At 44.6% G+C, this 21,424-nt stretch overlaps 1 protein-coding gene across 7 annotated transcripts in view; it reads right to left on the bottom strand.

The window, feature by feature from the left end:
* Nucleotides 1-21,424, bottom strand: part of WDFY4 (WDFY family member 4) — a 239,735-nt gene that overhangs the window by 105,509 nt on the left and 112,802 nt on the right. For all 7 annotated transcript variants that reach the window (XM_073353061.2, XM_073353064.2, XM_073353060.2 and 4 more), the window contains 4 exons: nt 17,981-18,219; nt 12,831-12,949; nt 10,939-11,130; nt 9,639-9,778 (listed from right to left, as the gene is read on the bottom strand). In XM_073353061.2, the coding sequence (XP_073209162.2) occupies nt 9,639-9,778; nt 10,939-11,130; nt 12,831-12,949; nt 17,981-18,219 (690 nt within the window). The remainder of the gene's footprint in view (nt 1-9,638; nt 9,779-10,938; nt 11,131-12,830; nt 12,950-17,980; nt 18,220-21,424) is intronic.

Raw genomic sequence — 21,424 nt, 5'->3', positions numbered from 1 at the left:
TTCCAAAGATACAGGCAAGGGCAGATTTACTGGAAATCATGGAAACTTGGGTGTGACCATGTCAGAATTACTCCCATGATTAACGGGCATTCCTGGAGTATCACTGAAGTTGATGGGACTATGCATATGAGTAAGAAGCATTCCTATGACTATACTGCAGGATCAGGACCGATGTACTGATTGTTTTGATGGGTCAGGAATCAGTGTATGAAAGTATGTAATGCTGTTATACATACAGGAAGAGTTGGTGTCTAGCAATGGATTGGCTTTTAAACGTGTGCACCAACTTATTTTACTGGGGTGTGTTCTGTTGTACTATTTGGACTGGATGGTAGACAGCTTTGTGGGTGGAAAGGCAACAACTGTAGGGAGAGTGACAGCTACAGCTGAGGTAGCATAAGCATTTCCATTCTAGGGCCCCTGATTCAGGAAAGCACTGTAAGTGTGAACTTAGACTCACTCATTTCAATGTTAAGGGCTTTAGTGCTTTCCTGATTTGGTTCCCAACAGGACATTTTCAGGTTTCAGAGTAACAGCCGTGTTAGTCTGTATTCGCAAAAAGAAAAGGAGGACTTGTGGCACCTTAGAGACTAACCAATTTATTAGAGCATAAGCGAGCTGTAGCTCACGAAAGCTTATGCTCTAATAAATTGGTTAGTCTCTAAATTGCCACAAGTCCTCCTTTTCTCTTTGAGGACATTTTCAGTTATTCATCACCTCAATCTTTTACTTATAGGCTGAAATCCATCACATTTGGTCTCAGTCTGGGAGTTTTGTGTTTTAAAAGTGTGAAGAGAAACTTTTCAGCCATTTCCAGAATGAAATAAGGAAAAATGCACTCCCCTCCCCCGGCCATTATAAAAACTTGGATTTTTCTAAACAGCTTTAGCTTGGTTCCTACATCACAGGGATTTCGTCCACTGGTCTGGGAAGCTGTTGTGCTTTTTCAAAGTTAGGAGAGTTTAAAAAGACACGTTGGGCATATGCACTGATTTTTGTAACACATGCAACACGTGCGCTTTCAATGTTCAACAGTCTCTGTGCCTGCTTCAGGGACTATTATCATAATGATCATTTATTACTTGTATTTCCGTAGCCCCTAGAAGCCAGTCATGAACCAAGAACCCCACTATGCTAGCCACTGTACAGACACAGAACAAAAAGTCAGTCCGGACATCAAAAAGTCCTTACAAGTAACAAACATACAAAACCCAGGACTGTACCATGGACAATTCACTTGCAAAAGAAAGGGGCTGAATTCCTCCATGGACAGCTCAACTGGCTCTATCACTCAGTCTAACCCCAGTGAAGGACGAATAGTTTTCCCCATTTTACAGAGAAACCGAGGCACCGAGATTTGCCCCAAAGCAGATAGCAAATCAGTGGTAGCATGAGAAATAGATTGCAGAAGTCCTGATGCCCGGTCCTCTGCTCTAACCAATAAGCCACATTTAAGTCTTGCGATCAGATTTCTTTTCTAGTGACTTGCAGGGACAGAGAAAGCCAGATGGTCAGTTCGTAGCAAAGGGCACATTCTATTATTCATCAGGTTACAAATGTCAAGTTAAAGGAAAGGATGGGTTTTTTTAGCACAAAAAGAGAGTTACTCTTTTTCACTAGCAGACACCCCCGTCACTGAGAGCTGTTGGCACGCTCTTATTAATCACAGCACTGTCATCACTGCATAGATTTGATTGTACGTTACACAGCCAAAACTCATTTAGCTTTTCAACAGACTGTAGCTCCAGAAGCTAAATGCTGCATGTAAGCCTTGTGCCTCGACCCTCTAGGAGGCTAATGCATACTGCCAACTGCTCCTAAGGATCATGGACAGATTCCTGGCATCACCAGTTAGCTGGGGAATAGCAAACTTAATGAGAAAAAGCCCCAAATTTCAATTCACCACATACACAAGGGTGGCTTTGCAGAGTTAAAAACAGAAGTATGGTGTCTGTGTTTGACCTTAGAGAACAGAACTCCAGAGCATACTGCACAGCTAAAAGCAGACAGCATGGAAGCAGCATTGACTTTATAGCAATAAAAAAATTACCTAGGAAATTAACACAGGTAGAAGTAGGCTATCTTCTAGTAGGCAGAGAACAAGCCTGGGGAACGGGACAGCTGGGTTCTCTAGTCCTGGCTCGATAATGACTTCTTGTGCGAATTTGGGCAAGTCGCTCAACCACCTTGTGCCTCAGTTTCTCCATCTTTAAAATGGGGATGATGAAACTGACCTTCCTTGGCGGGGAGCGGGAGGGGGGAGCGAGTCTTTGGCATTGCTAACAATAAATACAACCAAGTCTCCTGCTTTCCCATACTTGTACTTCCCACTAGATCCACCCTTGCTATTAAAAAGAGTAACTTTATATAAAATATTTCATATAAGCAGTGCTGCCAATAGTCACACCACTTTCTATTCAGGCTTTTACGCTGCAACTATCACCATGGTGTGTAAGTGCAAAAAAAATTCACTCTGGAACTTCTGGAGTTTTGCAAATTTAAATTCTCCACCTCACAACTCCATCAGTGAGAATCTGGCAGATTTCCAGCCATTTTCCTAGGGTCATGTCTGCACTGCTGGACCTATTCCCTATCTAGTTTCTGGCCAGCTCACTCATGCAAAATACTTCCCACCGCACATCTGCTTTCACCTCTGCTGAAACTTTGTATCTAGATCTCTAGACACACACATTTGAGTAGTCAGCATTTGCTGTTAAGCTTCTTCCTGCATGGAGAACTCTCCTGATCTCAATAAGGATCTGTTTTTATCTACACAAATATAAATTGTCTAATCTTCACAGCTTTCTGCCATTTGGATGTAAAACTTCACGAGAACATTGGCTCTGAATATTAGACTCAAACCCTGAAGCCCCTCTAAATCTGATCCAGTAATACTCTGTTGCTTAAAAGGAAAATACTTCTGGGAAAAAACCCAGAAAATATCCATTCAAGGAAATACTTTTTCATATGATGTGTGATTAAACTGTGGAACTCACTGCTACAGGATGTCATTGAGGCCAAAAACTTAATAATATTCAAACAGAGATTGATCCCTATATGGAGAACAGGAATGTCCAGAGTTATCATAATTAGTGATGGTAAGATATTAGAATGGATACTAAACTTCCTGCGTGAGGGCTTAAAACTGCTCTCTAATAGAGATCAGGATGTGACAATGTTGGTTGGGGGAGGGGTAGGTTATCTCTCATCTGCTGTTGTAGGGTTCTTGCACCATCCTTGGAAACATTTGGTTCTGGGCACTGTCAGAGACAGGATACTGGGCTAGACAGACCTCAGGCTGATCCTATCTAACCACGCTTATGTGCTTATAAATGGCACCTTCATTACCAATTTCGCATAAAAATAGTTACTTTAAAAGGATATATAGATTCTTTATATTTAAGATAGTATGGTGATTGGTTCCATGCGATGATAGATACATAGACCGACCTCTATTAATTCATAATATGCACAGATCTTATATTATTTCCCTTACATTCCTCATACGAAGGTGATAACTGAGCACAGTGACTTGGATATGTTTGTTTGAGAGGAACTAAAAAGTTTTTTTGTTTAAAGTTTCTTTAATTTTCTCCAGCTTGCCACAGGCCAGTGCAATTTAGCTGTGAGTCAATTATCAAACTAGACAATAATATTATAATGGGAATTGTTCAATATACATCATTAATAGCAAAGTGCCTGCTTTCATTGCAGGGGGAAAAAAGTTATGTTGCTATGAGCAGTTTTAAAATGAATATGAAATTCCACACTTCCCTTGTGCATTTAACGGCATGCTAATTTACATTTTAATTACTTCCTAAGAAATCAAAGCATTTGTTGACAGTAGAACATAATGTCAACTTCACGGTGCACTGTTGGTGGATGCTTAATGAACTTAATTAGATAATTAGTTATGTTAATTATCCTTCTATTACAAAGATAAAGATGTTACACAAATGATGCACTTTGCAAAGAAATTTCATAATTATATGTTTGCTTGTTTTAGTTTGGTTTGAAATAACTGAGAAAAGGCCAAACAGAACAACTGGTAAGAAAAATATTTGCTTTAAAGTGTTTTTGGTTCATCTACCCCCATCTTCAGTTCACACGCTTTGTAGGCTGCTATAATCAACAGGTTCCTTCTGCCTCTAAAATGTTCTGTAGAAATCAGCAGGTTCTCCATTTCAGTTCAAATCCCTTGCTCCCCCCCCTAACAGTATTTATCTCCTTGCTTGAGCACCTATATAGCTTACTGCTCAGAACAGGCATGCTCTCTTTCTGCTGTGGTGTCTCCAACACTGTTCGGGAAGTGGGGTGCAAACATCAACCCTGATTTCCAATCCAGAGAGGAGGAAGGACTGGCTTGTGGTTAAGAAATCCCTGGGATTCAGGATAGCTGGGTTCTGCCACTGTGTAACCCTGGGAAAGCTCCAGGGTCTTTCTGTGCCTCAGTTCCCCATCTGTGCAATGGAACGAACATTCCTCTGCCTAGTGGGGTGTTGTAAGGCTGTGGTGATGGGGGTATGTAGGTACCTAGCCAGAGGAATCAAAGAATATATGTGCCATAGTTACAGCAGTGCAATCTCGCTGAAATCAAGGGGCCCTGTTCTACCCTCAGTCACAACTAGGGTGACCAGATGTCCCGATTTTATAGCGACTGTCCCAATATTCAGGGCTTTTTCTTATATAGGGACCTATTAACCCCCACCCCCGTCCTGATTTTTCACACTTGCTATCTGGTCACCCTAGTCACAACCCTGCCCTGCCTCCACTGCTTGTGGGTTTAATGCAAGTGCTGATTACATTCTGTTGAATGCTAGGATCTAGCAGTCAGATTGAGGGGTGCTGGGTCATTGACCACACAGCCACAAAAGAGGTCTGAGGAGGGGCGGCACACTCTACTGGCTGCTCCCAGCATGCCAGAGACAGGCTCCCCACTGTGCTGCTTCTGCTCCACTTGCTGACGTGACTTCAGTACTAGACACCCCCCAAGAAGCAATACTGTGCCTGGCCCCATACACAAGAGTCCAAGATGAGTGAAGACTCTTTGCACCCTCTGTTCACCTCAAGCTCCCACAATGGCCGAGGCACAATCTGGCCCTCTCTACAGATGCAGTTTGGGTGTGCTACGTCCATCTGCCAGTGCAATTTTGCACCTTCCCGTGGAAGAGACTAAAAAATGACTAAAAAGCTAGTCTGTTTCTGCTCTTGCAGTGTAAGTAGCCCGGGCTCAGCTTAAGCTTTTTATTCTGCAGTTCAGAGTTTAAAAGATTTATTTTTCCCCAGCCCCTCAAGGCATCTGTGCCTTGGAGGGGAAAAAAAGAACATACACACTGAACTAGAAAAAGAATAAGGAACCCATTACAATTGTCTCTGTTAAAGGAGCCAAACAAAATTAATCAGCCAACATTAACCCTAAAATAAAATCTAAATATAACCCTAATACTCCTTCCCCCAACACCAAAATCCTGCGCAAGATGTGCTGAGGGTCAACAGACTGGCTGGCAGATCAGAACCCTGCAGGACCAAGCACGAGAGCCCTCGCGGCAGATAAGCTCTCATCCCACACTCCCCTCTGAGATGGCTCTGAAAGGCAGGAATGGAGCTAGACATGGGAAAATCCTTCCCCCTCTTCCAGCTGACAGATCTCAAAGAATCACATGGCTTGGCACAGCACTCCTGTGGCTCCTGCATGGTTATTCAGGCTTCCAAGTAGGAAAAATGGAGCAATTACCAGACTGTGCTCCTTCTCTCCCTCCTCCCACAAATGCCATCAATTGGCTTTGCAAACTCTTCTTTAACCCTGCACACGTTCTGCAACAGATGCACAGGAGCGGGGGGTGGCTAGTGGACAGAGCTGGGGCATGAATGAGAGAGCCCACCCAGCTTTTAGGAGAGTTGCTTAGCCTCTCTGTCCATTACAGTACCCATGGATGAACAGCCGGGCAGTGGAAACGGGGGGTTGATTCATTGTTTGTAAAGCACTGAGATCCTGGGGTGAAAGGTGCAGCAGGAATGGCGAGCCAGCTGGTGTAAATCAGCACAGCTCAATGGATTAGGATTACTTTATGACCAACAATTTGGAAAAAAAAAGCTATTAGAAATGTATTTTTATTACATCAAATACAGGTACTTCTCCACCTTCTATTAGCTACATTCTGGGGAGCAGAGGAATGGATTTAATAACCCAACCAGATCCCTTTCATCTGTGGTTTCTGTGAGGTAAATCCTGAGGGGCTCACTGAGTTTTTACTGACTCAGGGAAATTTCCCCTTGATTCCAACAGGACTTTTGCTCAATTAGGGTCCACAGGACTTAGCCCTGAGTAAAAAGAAGCAGGAATTTTGTACTTGGCCCTAGGATGTTTGGATTTTAAGGTTTTTCCCCCTACTATTTAACCAGTAGTCCTACATTTTTTATCTTATCTTACCATAGGATTTCATACCACCTGCCCTCACCACAGTATCTGAGTGGCTTCCACATAAAACCAACGGGGCTCCATGGACTCCCTGGCTCTTACCCCTTTTCAAGGTCAAAAGCGCTTGGGGTAGAGTTGGTTGTTCTAAGATTTTTCCCCAAGAAAGACAGGACAATACATGAAGGACAATCCCTTTACAGCACATCTTGGAACAACCAGAGTCTTTGAAGAAAGATAAGAAAACATAAAGTTTATGACCAACATTGTCAAACTGAGGTGCCTAAAAGTAGCAACCTACATAAAAACAGCCTGGTTTTCACAGCTGCTAAGCACCCCCAGCTGCCACTAAAATTAATGAGACGTTGCAAGTACTCAGCACCCTCTGAAACTAGGTCACTTTTATTTAGTGTCCAAATGTGGATTTTAAAGCATAACTTTAGGTGGCCATTTAAAAAGAAAAGGCCCTAAATTTGAAAATATTGGCCAGAAGTAGCACATATGAGACTGACAGGTTCGTTAACAATAGGCTTGGAATATGGAGAGTTTGATCTCATGCTTTATTTCCCCTTCATAAATAGAATGTAATCCTCTTGATTCAGACCCCCTGGGTGGAGACCTGACATCCTGACCAATTAGCTCTCCTGATTAAGAGAAGAATCTGAGCTTTTCAAGCAGCATGAAAAGACATAACACTATGCACAATATAGCACTGAAAACAAATGCAAGGACAACTAACAAGTGAGAATCCCTACATGTCATCCCCCTTTTTCCTTCTCCATAGACTTTATTTGGCAATAAGGAGAAAAGAGCAGAGGTCAAAATTTGATACTGAGTTCAATTCCACGTAACCCTAGGCACTGCCAGTATGCTGCCCGCTAAGCATCATTTCCATACGGTCCCAACTTGGCAGCAGGTATTCCCATTCATTAATATTTAGCTAAACCAGTTCTGGGAACTGTACCAAAGCAGCAGCCCTCCTGACCAAAGGCCAACTCCTGCCCACCTTACTCATGTGAGCAGTGCCACTGAAAAAGGTAGAGATGGGTCTGGCCACAGGAGTTATGATATATCTGCAACTAAACCATGGGTTCCATCCGCTGAAGTCAAAGGGAACTTTGCCAGTGAGCTCAACGGGGTGAGACTGCCAAAAGCACCTAAGTGAGTTGGGAGCACAATGATTGCCAATGTGATCTCTGTTTCTAACTCACTTAGGCACTTCTGAAGATTCCCCCATATACTCTATGAATGGATCCTGTATAGAGGGACTGTTGCAGGCTGCAGAGAAGCTTGGAGATCCATTTTCCCGCTTCTCAAGTAGGTCTGGCTGAAAAGTGCTGTTAACTCTCGCAAAGAGAAGTTGGAGGGAGAAGAACATTTGGAATTGTCATTTTGTGTCTCAATGCGAGGAGCAATTTGTCAGCGCTGCAGAGCTGTCAGTCGCTGACATGATAAGGAATAACACCGAATGAGTAATGTTTCCTCCAACCCAGCTCCTTTAATTACAAGCCTCTCCCTCGCAGAAGAGAGACAGAAGATGCAGAAACACCAATTTCATGCACTTGTGCCTGAATAATGTCTCCATGCTGCCTTTTCCAGATGGCAACCTTTTCACTGGAGGAACTAATGATGTGGGCATATTTAGGGAAAAACCAATAACGGAGTCTTTAACCTTCAACAGCAAAAAGCATGTTATACAAAATGTTCCTTGGGATACATTAACAAATATCAATTACATTGCTCACTGAGGTGTAATCAGCTGTAATAATCAAAATTAATTTTAAAAAATAATTAAACAGACCCCAGGGCAAATAGTCGGTGCTCTGGCAGCATGACATCACAGGCTACATGTGTACCTGGGAAGAAGTTGCTCGCTCTGTAACCAACAAAGAGATCTTAAGCAATGAGTAGGATGTTATTCAGAGAAACCTTGGTGAGTGCTGTGGTTATATGAGGGCTGCCATCTTGGCTGACACAGTGGGGACTGAACCGGGGACTCTACACAGCTAAAAGCATGGGGTGGTGCAGCTTGACGTAAGGAGCTCAGGCACCCCAGCTGGGGCTGTAACAGAGCCATCTCCTCTGCCAATCAGCAAGGGAGGGTAGAGACCAGTAACACACTCACCAGTGGATTAAATCCAGGATCTTAGGGGCTGGAACGCATCGCCCAGGATACCCTCCCAATGCACTGCACCCTGCCCTGCAGCATCCTCCATCACTCTATGCCAGGGACCATTTAAGAAGTGCTTGCTAACAGCCACTAACCTGTGCTCTTTACTGGTGATATGGACAAGTGTCCGTTAGGTGCTTGGAGGGAGCCATGACCCCATTATTGCTTCCCAGCCAGAGAAGATAGGAGTGCTCTGCTAACATGGTCCGATTCCAACTAATCCAGACTCACTCCTCTTGGGCAGCTGCATGGACAGTCTGGCTGTCCTTGTCTTTCCCTGAGAACAGCTGTGGAGCTGATGGGGTAGTGACATGCATGCCCTCTGGCCCCACGCCTGGTATACACACTCCTCCTCCCAGCCTGCCTAGTCCCCAAGGAGGGGCCTCCAGCGTGGGCAGAGGAGGAGAGGATAGTGCCTTGGAGGCAGCTGATGGGGCCCCCTGTACCACGTCAAGACAGATGGGGTCCACACAGTGATCTAAACCAGAAGTAGCAGCAACACCTGGGAATGCCTCACCCCTCTCGTCAGTGGGAGAGTGCAATGTTCTATTCTTATTTTCTGCAATTAGGCCTCCATGCAGCAAGGTGTGTAAGCACACACCTAACTTTAAACCCACTGGGACTAATCAAAGATTTAAATTTAGGCGTGCAATTAAGCGTCTTGCTAAATGAGAGCCTTACTTGATTAAAAGCCTTTTAATAAAGAGATGTTACCAACAAAGAACCAAGCCTGAGATGAAAGGAGAGTCTAGAGGTCAACAACAAGACCTGGGCTTAAAGCTGGGTGAGGTTCTCTGACCTCTTCTATGCAGGAGGTCAGACAAGATCATCATGATGGTCGTTTCTAGCCTGAACATCTATGAAAGGAAGCTTAATGGTAATACAGATGCCTATAATTACTACTATACTTATCCCTATAATTATATAATTACTAACGTGATTCTTATGAGAACACCCCAGGCAATCTTAGCTGATGCCTCCTGAACCCAGCCATCCATCCCCCTAAGCTTCCGAGTGGGTGATGTAGGCTAATAATAGGGAAATAGAAATTACCTCAGATTTGCACACTGTTTCCTTTACATTCTTGCCAGGCATCAACCTCATAGCCGAAGACAAGCTTTCGCTCCAGGAACTGGGCTTGCTCTGGGACTGGGCTGGCATTGCTTTACTTTGGAGAGTCTTCTTCTCAGATGCTGTAGACCAGAAAATAAAATGCTTAGGAAGGAAAAGTGGACCCAGGTCTTGAGCATGAGTGGCAGGCTGGCATCTGCATGGGACATGACCCAGTACCATGGTGCAAACTGCACATGCTTTATCTCTGTGCTATCTCACTCACTCATCAGCATGTGCTTCTCAGGCCCTGTAGCCGATGGACCATGTACTACCTCAGACCACACGCTGTACAATTCTGTGGCCAAACATGGTTGCAACCAGCTTCTACTACAAAGCCCTATTTTAGTATCTCCATAAGCTTGGTGAGGGTAAGCCGCACCTCATCCCCACCAACCCACCTGTACTACTTTATTTCTAACAAAACTAATGGGGTCCAATGTACCCCAGGCATAAACTCATTGACCTCAAGAGAAGACAGTGGAGGCAAATTAACCCAACGTCTCCAAGTGTCGCCCTCTGCAGAGATGGGAAGCACCATCAGGAAAACCCTTACAAGAGCTTCTCAGGCTTTTCAAATACTGAAGCGAATGTCAGGAATCACGTGGTCATTCATCTGCAGAGAAGCTCACTCTGCTTATCTCCAAATGTCTGTAGGTGAGATTTGTATGGGGCTCTACTCAGCCTTACTCAGGTTATATTCAGTCTGGTACTTATTCCTGGGGATGTAAGATCCCCTGGAGATGGGAAGCAATGGTGGCTTTGTGCCTTTGGGATTGTGGGCTGCTTCAGGGGGCCAAAATGGCCCCTGGCGTAAATTAGAGCAGCCCTGGGGGTGCTCTAATGCACAGCAGCTTCCCAACTGCTGCTCTTCAATCTGGAGCAGCTCAGAATCACTGCAGTGGTATATGCTGCCAAGGCTCCCCCCTGGCCCTGGCATGGCCATTTCTGAGGAGCCCTATGCTGTGTGGTTGCACCAGGGGAATCCTCTTCCAACTCCTTGTGGCACCAAGCCAATGCCTGTACATCACCAGAGCAGTGTAAAGGGGATGCATGTGGGACAGAATCCCTCCTTCTAACTCTGGAGTTGGACTGAGAAAAAACAGAGTGAGGACCCAAGGTATCTGGCCTATGATGTGCAATGAGAGACTATAACTGAGGCGTCAGCATCCTTCCATTAATCGGGATGCTTCCTGCAATGCCTTTGCTCACTGAGGTAAGTGCTCCATTAAAGAACAGAGACCTATGAAGTGCTGCCAAGCCTTCGTCATCGTCTCTTCCCACAGAGGAGTGATCTCGGCTATCTTCACTTCCTTCTCTCTGTCTCCTGGCTTCACAGAGAGATCTATCTTGTAGGTGTCCTCCAGGGCCTGCCGCCTCTGAGAAATGAGCTGCTTCCAGATGACTTCGACTGTTTTCAGAATCTCTTGCTGAACTAGAAACCAAAGAGTTGTCAATGAGGAATGACCTTCTGTTTGAGAATGTGAAGTCAGCAGCGTAGGAGCCAAAAGTGCCTCTCTGTTATACTGGTGCCAATCTGAAGTGACTCTATTGAAGCCACTGGAGTTACTCTAGATTATCACCATTTTGTGCACTATCTAAAAAGGCCTCTTAGCTTCACTACCAACTCCCTTGTGGAAAATCAATAGGACCGTTCTTCCTCCATATCCAACCCCCAAAATACCAGTGGGAGTAACAGCTGATTCAATCATGCATTGCTCTGGATAAGCACCTGATCAGCTGTCTCTGGACACTTAACATTTGAAATATAAGGTTTAAAGCACGTATAGGACATTTTTTAATCCTTGAGACAGCGTCAATAGAAATCCTGGCAGGATGTGAGCCACACATCAGGGACTGTAAAACTGTTGTGGCCATTGTGACTGGATATTCTACATGGAGATGCAGAGCTATTTTGCTGACTCACTCTGGAAACCAGACCAATTGGATCACAGCAGGAGTATAAAAAATTGAGCCTCTCTCTAAGGCAAAGGAGAACTCAGGGGAGGGTTAAATATTTCAGCTGGGAAAAATCCTAGAAATAGCCAGCTCTAAAGGAAAGTCAGGCTAGGATTTATGTTTGTGGTTATCTAAAAATAACAGGATACCTCAAAAGGGTGTGTGTGGGGGGGTATAATTTTGGACAATAACCTCTGATGTGAGTGCTCTGTGGAGAGCAGAGATAGCTTACACCGCCTTAAAGAGAAGCTGGAGTAAGTGAGCTAAAATAACCCCTTGTGAAATTTCCTGATATTTAACAAGTGTTAGACCAAGGTAGAAATTGCCGAGTGTCCTGCTCTCCCAGTTGGCTCGGCTGCCAGACTGCTGGTGCCCAAATGCTGTCACTTTGCAGGAACAACGGCAACTGACAGCGGGAGGCTCAGAAATGTCAATTTTAATTAAAAGCTTCATTTCCCAGCACAGACCCCTTTCTCGCCCCTGTGCTGGGAGAGGGGCAACTCGCCGTGGGAGGCTCTGGGGGCTGCTGTGCTGAGCAGAACGAGAGTGGCAGCTCTCTCAGAACAGGGAGCCTTTTAAAGTAAAGTAAATTGCACAGAAAAGCTTCTTCAAATTCCCAGTTCAGCGCAGCAGCCCACGGAGCAGAGTCACCCCTCTCCCAGCACCGGGGTAGGGGGAAGGAGCTGCGCTGGGAAATGAAGCTTTTAATTATAATTGGTATATCTGAGCTTCCTGCTGTCAGCTGCCATTGTTCCTGCAAAGTGAAAGCATTTGTGGCACCACCAATCCTCATAGGGGTTTGTGTACTATAGAAGGCTTACTGTACCCATTTCACAGATGGGGAAACGGAGGCACTGTAAGACTGCCCAGCATCACAGCAGATCTCAGGATCACAACTGGAACTAGGACTGTGGAGATACTAACTCCTACTATCATTCTCTGACCACCACATCACAGTTCCCTCTGTTCTCTGAGGTAGCTGTTACACAGCAAAATATCGTCTTATTTCCGTTGTTGTATGCAGTGTTGCTGTAGCTGTGCTGGTCCCAAGGTATTAGAGAGACACCTTGTCTTTCCTATTTCCAAGCACTCGTCAAAGTTGCTTGAAAGATCCCTTTAGACCCACTCCTTGTCGTGCTCCTCTGGGGACAGTGAATTCCTTCGGTCATACGTTACCATCACCCGCAGCAGCGTGACTGTCCCCTCTTTCCTTCTCCTCTTCACTTGGGGCCAGGAAAATTTGGCGATAGGAAGCTAGTGTTGGTTTTGCATCCACACCAAACCCTTCTGGATAGCTGGAGCAAACAGAACAACAGGCAGCATGAGAAACCCAGACCCCTTCAGCATCCCATCAATGCGAAGAATACGAACACTGCACACTCCAGGGATTTCCACCTAACCTCTTATGTTTTATTTACTCAAAAGCCAATATTCCCCACCCTCTATACCTACAGTAATCAGAGCCCACAGCATTTTTCATTTGTAGTTCTCAAAGTACTTTAAAAAGGAGGTCAATAACATTAGTCTCATTTTACAGATGGGGAAACTGAGGCACACAGAGGCACAGTGATTGGACCAACATCACCTAGCATGCCAATGGCTAAGCTAGGATTAGAGCCCAGATCTTCAAAGTCCCAGTCCAGTGCTCTACCCATTAGGCCACATTGCCTCCCCTCCTGTACTTAAGGTAGGAGGCAAAATCACTACAGAGCCACAATTGAGCTTCTGATGACTGATAATGGCCCAATAGTGTTTGCCGCCATCACACTGATGGCTCTCTCTTGCGAGCTATATACCCCTTTCCCCCACCCTTCATCTGTTCTGTCTATTTAGACTGTCAGCTCTTTGTGGCAGGGACTGTCTACTGCTCTGTATCTGTACAGCACCTAGCATAATGGGTCCCTGCTCTTGGTTGATCCATAGCAAAGACCTAGTAAACGTGGCTGACAATAGTAATGATGGTGCTACCACCAAAAGCGTTGAGACCATAACAAACAAGCCTTTGGGTTCAAAAAAGAACTAGATAAGTCCATGGAGGATAGGTCCATCAATGGCTATTAGCCAGGATGGGCAGGGATGGTGTCCCTAGCTTCTGTTTGCCAGAAGCTGGGAATGGGCAACAGGGGATGGATCACTTGATGATTACCTGTCCTGTTCATTCCCTCTGGGGCACCTGGCATTGGCCACCATTGGAAGACCAGATACTGGGCTAGATGGACCTTTGGTTTGACCCAGTATGACCGTTCTTATGTTCTTAAACCTTTTTTTGGAGTGAGTTTACCACAGTATGGGGTAGCAGAAGGCAGGAAATTCAGAGGTAAGGTGACAGTTAAAAGAAATCCAACCATGGTAAGGTAAGAAATGGACAGCATATGAACAACCTTAACTCTGCCCTGAAGTGATGCCATAAACAGAAGAATAATGGGGAAAAAATCTGATCCGTGTCTAAAAATCAGTTTAATTTAATGTGGGTCCACAAACACCACAATGCCCTAATCATAGTGGTATGTTATTGGATGGCGTCACTACAGGGCAGAGTTAAGTCTGTTATGGAACTGTGACAAAGTTCTTCCTCTACCTTGGTGGGTCTTGCGCTTATTGGCAGATTTGCTCACCTTGGAGCTTCACGGCAGCCCTCAGCTTGGCTGTTTTTCTGAACCCACAGTCCAGGTCGACTCATCCTGTGTCTGATCAGGAGTTGGGAGGTTTGGGGGGAACCCGGGCCCGCCCTCTACTCCAGGTTCCAGCCCAGGGCCCTGTGGAATGCAGCTGTCTAGAGTGCCTCCTGGAACAGCTACAACTCCCTGGGCTACTTCCCCATGGCCTCCTTCCAACACCTTCTTCATCCTCACCATAGGACCTTCCTCCTGGTGTCTGATAATGCTTGTACACCTCAGTCCTCCAACAGTCCGCGTTCTCACTCTCAGCTCCTAGTGTCTCTTGCTCCCAACTCCTCACACGCATACCACAAACTGAAGTGAGCTCCTTTTTAAAACCCAGGTGCCCTGATTAGTCTGCCTTAATTGATTCTAGCAGCTTCTTGATTGGCTGCAGGTGTTCTAATCAGCCTGTCTGTCTTAATTGTCTCCAGAAGGTTCCTGATTGTTCTGGAACCTTCCCTGTTATCTTACCCAGGGAAAAGGGACCTACTTAGCCTGGGGCTAATATATCTGCCTTCTATTACTCTCCTGTAGCCATCTGGCCCGACCCTGTCACAGTACCTTATGTGGGCATTTCTTACACTTAAAAGTAATCCAAAGATGCAAAGGTAACAGTAACCCCAAATTTCCTTGGTTTGTCGTGCCTGGTTTTAGGATAATTGCAGTGTTGTTATAATGTTTTTTACCTTTACGTTACTGCTACATACTCTCAACCTTAACCGTTTTTGTCTAGGAATTATTAAATTGGAATAAGAACAAAAACAGATCTGAAAAAGCCATGTGGAAAAGTGGCCCACCTCAAATGTTCTATTGTTTCACTGGATTCAGTTTAGCTAGGATACATTAAATGGATTCCTAAACCTCTACAGAGCACAGAAAGTAACTAGTTCTAGCACCATTCTGATGAATAAAGAAATGCCAAGCACTTGCTTCTTTTGCCAAAAAGACTCTAAAGTTACTCTGCAACTAAAGTTAGTAAAAATTCCTTGGGTATATCACCTGTGAGAAAAGTCAACATGCTGGGGGGGGGGGGCTTGCACTGCTGAAGTCATCAGCAAAACTCCCTTTGATTTCAACAGAGTCAGGACTTCATCCCCGGTGTGCAAGAAGCAGTAATAATAGCAATGAACTCAGAGATGCTTCAAAAGACTCATGCATTGGCTTTCTTTGCTTTAAATCTAGCAGCACAGGAACTGCCATGCTGGAGCAGAATGGTCCATCTGAGTCCTCAGTCTCCAAAATTAACCAGTAACAGATGCTCCCAGAGAACGGCCACCTAAATGCATATGTAATGCATCTGAACAGTAGTATTATATCATGAGGAGAAACGATTTCCAGACTCCCATCTGGTGAGGAGCTGGTAGGTCAATCCCAATAAAATCAACCCAAGCTCATGCAACTGCAGCTGTTTTTCTCATCAGCAGAGGCCGATCGTAATCTGACCATTGCTGGGAATGCACAGCAGACGCATAAAAATGCTCATAAAAATCCAATTCACAGTAGCAGTTAAAGAATCTGTTATACAGTCTACAGGATAGTCCCTGTTTGCCCTCAGGAGCTTTCACCGATTCCTCAGCTATCTAATCCTGTTTTGCCTACTAAATAATTTGCTTCAATATTATCCTGCAGCAGTGATCAACTCATGTTCACAGTATGTTGGGGGTGGGGGGGGAGTATTTCTTTTCATCCGGCTGTTGGTGTGGTGCCTTTAAATTCCATCCACACCTCCTGAGGCCCCCTTCTGTGTGCAGAATTCTTGAGGATGCAACCACTGCAGTATTCTGCTTTTCTGCAGTTCACAAGAAGCACCGTGATCTAATGGTCAGAGCGAGGGATGAGCCAGGACAACGACTCACTGTATGACCTGGAACAAATCACTTTACACCTCTGTGCAGATTCCTCACCTGTCACATGGAGTGGCAATGCATTGTCACCACTGTAAATGTGCTTTGAGATGCTCAGAGGTAGGGTGCTGTAGTAGTGCCAAGTTTTACAGTGTACAGAAATGAAAGAGGAGCCCTGTTTAATTTTTCTGTTATTCCTAGAATTCCTTCTTTTTGTTCTGTGGGGACAGACACAGCTTTGCCTGTCTCCTTTACAGAGATCATACTCAGTAATGATTCCCGCCCCTGCACCTTCATTTTTGCTTTCTGGAGAATTTCATGTAGCAGCAGAAAACCCCAGAATCCAAGCACAAGACATAATAATCAGGGACGAACAAAGCCATTTGGATGAAATAGGAACCAGCCATGACTTTTCCCAGATACAAGTGACATCCACACATGCTCTTTTGTGTTGTTGTCGTCGTCAACAGAAGGTTCAGAAATGATCTGCTTTTCATTTGCACATTTCTCTCTGCTAGCTACAAGCCTACCCCAATTACCTCTGAAGTGGCCTCGAATCTGAATGTTGTAGCTGGCCCCTACGCATATTCCCCCCCAAAGCTGTTCATTAGCTTATAGTGAAAGTTGCTACCCATGTTACAAAAGAAGACGTGCTGTTACCAGAAACACCCAAACAGTGAACACTGCGGAAATCACACACAACGATTACACTAACAATGCCTACTGCTAGTTTTCCGCACACCAGAGAAAAATCCTCACAGATCAGCTCCCAATGAACCCGATCTGCCCTGCAACAAAATATTCCCTGACAACTTCAAAACGCGCACCAACACTGGTCAGCCATCCCATAACCTTCTCACACAGAGTCTGATCCTGTACCCATTGAAACCAATGACAAGACTCCCAGTGAATTCAATGGGTGCAGGACCATGCCCACAAAAAAACCATCCCTAGGTTTGGAGGGATATTTGAAGTCTAGAGACATACTTTCAGACTGGGCCCAGGTCTAGTCTCTGTAATTGCGTGTTCTGGCCTCAGCTGGAAGGGGCAGTGCCAACACACCATAGGAAAGCTTATTCTTGTGAGATATCCAGACCAAGTTCTGAGCCATCAGAGTTTTTAGACGGGTCAGATAAAATTCAGATCAGTTGGGTGTTTTTCTGGAGGTTTACACAATCACTTTTCAAAATAACAAATGGAAATCAAGAGTTCCATTGCTAATACCCGATGCTTCTCATTACGCATACTATTGTATATATTTTTTAGACAACACCTTAGCAATATAACTGGTAGAAGTTGTTCCATCAAATGGTGTTTTGTTTGTTTTTTTACAGGAAAACAGTTTTTTGACTACACAGAATTTTTCACAAAAACATGCCATTGTCAACTGAACACTTTCAGGTTCTCATAAAAATATTGACATTTTTAAATATTTTTTCGTCTTGTTGAAACTGAAATTAAGAAATGCGTTTTATGTTTTTGTCAAAAGCTTTCATGAGGGGAAAAAACCCCATGTTCCCATGCAACTCAATTTAGTAATCTTAATGGGAGCAAATCAGTAAGGACCCGTGGGCCCATGCAAGCAATTACACATGTAGCACCAGACTATTAGACTGGGCCAGTAATTTGTTAGGATGTAGTACATCCTAAATCCCAGATCCTGCAAGGCACTGAGCGCTCTCAACTTCCACAGTTCAGAACGTTTGGCACCATGACCTTGAAAGAGCATGTGAAATCTTTCCTATTCTGTGTGCACCGCCCACTGCAATAAACATCAGGAGAGAAAGTTAATCAGAAGTCACACCGAGCGCAGTGCATATACCTCCCAGAGCTCAGCTGACACAGACAGTGCATAAGGCAGATGGTGAAACTAATATTTGAGTTGTAAGTTGCAAAGATGATGTCCCATTGCTCCTGCAGGGTGTGGAGGGTGTTCCGGAGACTCAGCTGTTCAGGCAGTGATTGCTGCGGCCTGGACAGACAATACAGGATGGCTCGGTTTAAACTGCTGTACAGGGTGCTGATGACAGTTTCCTTTTGGGAAAAGGTGTTCTCCATGACCTGTTAAAACACAGCAAAGCATGATCTGGCACATGGCTAGTACAAGACCCTCTTCCCCTCCACTTCACCTCTCCCACTTGGGCTTCTGTACACTCATTCCACCCTGATGTCCCCTATGATCTATGGGACAAAACCATTCCACCACTGAAGTCCCTGGGAGTTACAACAGGGATAAATCTGGCCCTGTTAAAGAGAGGAAGCCTTTAAACACTGACACTTTCATTGTCTCCCAAGGTGACTATTTGTCTTTGTGGAGGGAAGGAGGGTCTTGAACAGTGGAATTTTCAAAAGCACCTAAGTGACTCAGGAGCAAAATTCCCAGGGTCCTTCAGTGGGACTTGTGCTCCTCAGGCACTCCTGAAAATTGCACCCACTATTCATTGATTCATAGGCAACAATCAGAGGTGAATCAAAGTGTGTCTAAGCTGTTGCAAGTAACAACATGTCCCAGCTCCCTTGGCACTTAAGTTACCCCAGTGCAGATATTCTCAGAGGTAGGCTCGGACCCAGTTACCACCACGTAACTTACTCTCCCATGCATATTCATTCTTGTTTAGTTTGAGGACCAAGTTCAGCCTGGTCCTTACACAGATGCACAGTGAGGCAGGGGGCACAGGAGCCTTTCCCTTTGTGCAGCCCACATAACATCCAGGCAGGCTTGCAGCCCCGGCACTCTAAGGAAACACAGTTCCCTCCTTATTCCTCTGGATCTTGAAGCAGCCCACAAGGGGCAGGTAGGAGGCCGTTTCCTGATGCACCAGTGGTGTTAAGCCAAAGGGCATGCCGATTTCATCCACCTGCTCCATCCTGTTATATATTTGTTGCTGCTATTTTGGCACTGTGCAAGAGACACAAAAACAGTCTCTTCTAGTTTGCCAAAACTTTCCACTGCAGAGCAACAGTAACTAGCTGTGTCATACACAGTGCAACTTCAAAGCACCTTAACCTTTTGGTGTGCGTGGCTGGGGATTTCCTGACTGAATAGCCTACCAGGAGAGCTGGGGAGCGAGGGATCAGTGTCAAAGAGAAAACAAGGATCTCAAGGAAGAGAAGTGAAATCCCAGCTGAAATAGGATCAATGAATCCTCAAGCTGTCTTGGGGTAGATTTTCCGAAGCCATCAGCACCCACAATGAGGGCCAGATTGCCAATAGAAGCTCAGCTTGTCGGGCACTGAGCACTTTGGAAAAATCTGTGGTTAAATAGCAGCTAGGCTCTTTGGAAATCTGGCTGAGCCCTGAAAAATCTTGCTCATATTGGCTGGATTTTAAATGCCAAGTATGATGCATAAATAATTTTTTTTTAAGTCCACTCCTGGTCCATTCCTTATACTTTCAAAAAAGAGACACGGACAAGTATTGGTTTACCATTGACTCTTCTTTACTTGTAACACAGTCTTAGAAAGTTAACAATAAAATGTTTGTGCCCAGCAATTTTGTTTCCTCATTTATCAAACTTTATTTGTCTTCACTGCAGGGAATGACAGGGGGTGGGGGCAGATGGCCACACCTGAGCCATTCTTTTCAGATGACAAATCTGAAGAACTGTCCCAGATTGAGGTGTCAATAGAGGTGGGTTTAGAACAAACTAATTAATTAAACAACAATATGTTCCCAGGACCAGATGGGATTCACCCACAAGTTTTGAAGGAACTCAGATATGATATTGCAGAACTACTAACTGTGGTTGTAACCTGTCACTTTCATCAGCTTCTGTACCAAATGACTGGAGGGTAGCTAATCTGACACCAATTTTTAAAAAGGGCTTCAGAGGTGATCCTGGCAATTACAGGCAGGGAAGCCTGACTTTAGGACCAGACAAATTGGTTGAACTCTAGTGAAGAACAAAATGATCAGACACATAGATAAACACGATACATCAGGGAAGAGTCAACACAGCTTTTGTAAAGGGAAGTCATGGCTCACCAATCTATTAGCTTATTTGAGCGTGTCGACAAGCAGGTGGACAAGGGTGTACTTGGACTTTCTGAAAGCCTTTGACAAGGTCCCTCACCAAAGACTCTTCAGAAGTCATGGGATAAGAGGGAAGGTCCTCTCCTGGATCAGTAACCGGTTCAAAGATAGGATCAAAGAGTAGGAATAAATGGCCAGTTTTCACAATGGAGAGGAGTAAATAGTGCAAGGCCCCAAGGACCTATACTGGGACCTGTGCTGTTCAACATATTCAGAAATGATCTGCAAATGGGGGTAAACCGTGAGGTGGCAAAATCTGCATATGATACAAAATTACTCATGATAGTCAAGTCCAAAGTTGACTGTGGCGTTGCAAAGGGATTTCACAAAACTGGGTGACCGGAAAACAAAATGGCAGATGAAATTCATTGTTGGTAATGCACATTGGAAAAAAAAACAATCCAAACTACACATACAAAATGAAGAGGGCTAAATTAGCTGTTATTATGTGGGTGTTTTCAGAAGACTATCCACAATGTACAGCGACAGTCAAAAAAAGCTAACAGAAATGTTAGGAACCATTCAGAAAGGGATAGACAAAACAGAAAATATCATAATGCCGCTACATAAATCCACAATATGCCTACACCTTGAATACTGTGTGCAGTTCTGGTTGTCCCATTTTAAAAAAAGGGTATAGTAGAGTTGGAAATGGTGCAAAGAAGGGCAACCAAAACTATTAGGGGTATGGAACAGCTTCCATATGAGGCGTGATTAAAAAGACTGGGACTGGTCAGCTTAGAAAAGAGAAAAGGAAGGTGGGAAGAAGATAGAGGTCTATACAAACCACAAATGGTGTGGAGAAAGTGAATAGGAAGGTGTCATTTACTCCTTCTCATAAAGCAAGGACTAGGGGTCACCTGATGAAATTAATAGGCAGCAGGTTTAAAACAAACAAAAGGAAGTACTGCTTCACACAATGCCCAGTCAACCTGTGGGACTTGTTGCCAGCAGATGTTGTGAAGGCCAAAAGTATAACTGGTTTCAAAAAAGAACTAGATAAGTTCATGGAGGATGGATCCATCAATGGCTATTAGCCAAGATGGTCAGGGATGCAACCCCATGCTCTGGGTGTCCCTAAGCCTCTGACTGCCAGATGCTGGGACTGGATGACAGGGGATGGATCACTAGAAGTTGCCTCTTCCATTCATTCCCTCAGAAGCATTTGGTACCAGCAACTGCCCTAGATGGACCATTGGTCTGATTCAGTATGGCCGTTCTTAGGTTCTTTAT

Source organism: Lepidochelys kempii, chromosome 7 (genome assembly GCF_965140285.1).
Source record: "Lepidochelys kempii isolate rLepKem1 chromosome 7, rLepKem1.hap1, whole genome shotgun sequence".
NCBI classification, from domain to species: domain Eukaryota; kingdom Metazoa; phylum Chordata; order Testudines; family Cheloniidae; genus Lepidochelys; species Lepidochelys kempii.
This window is presented reverse-complemented; position numbering and strand designations above follow the sequence as displayed.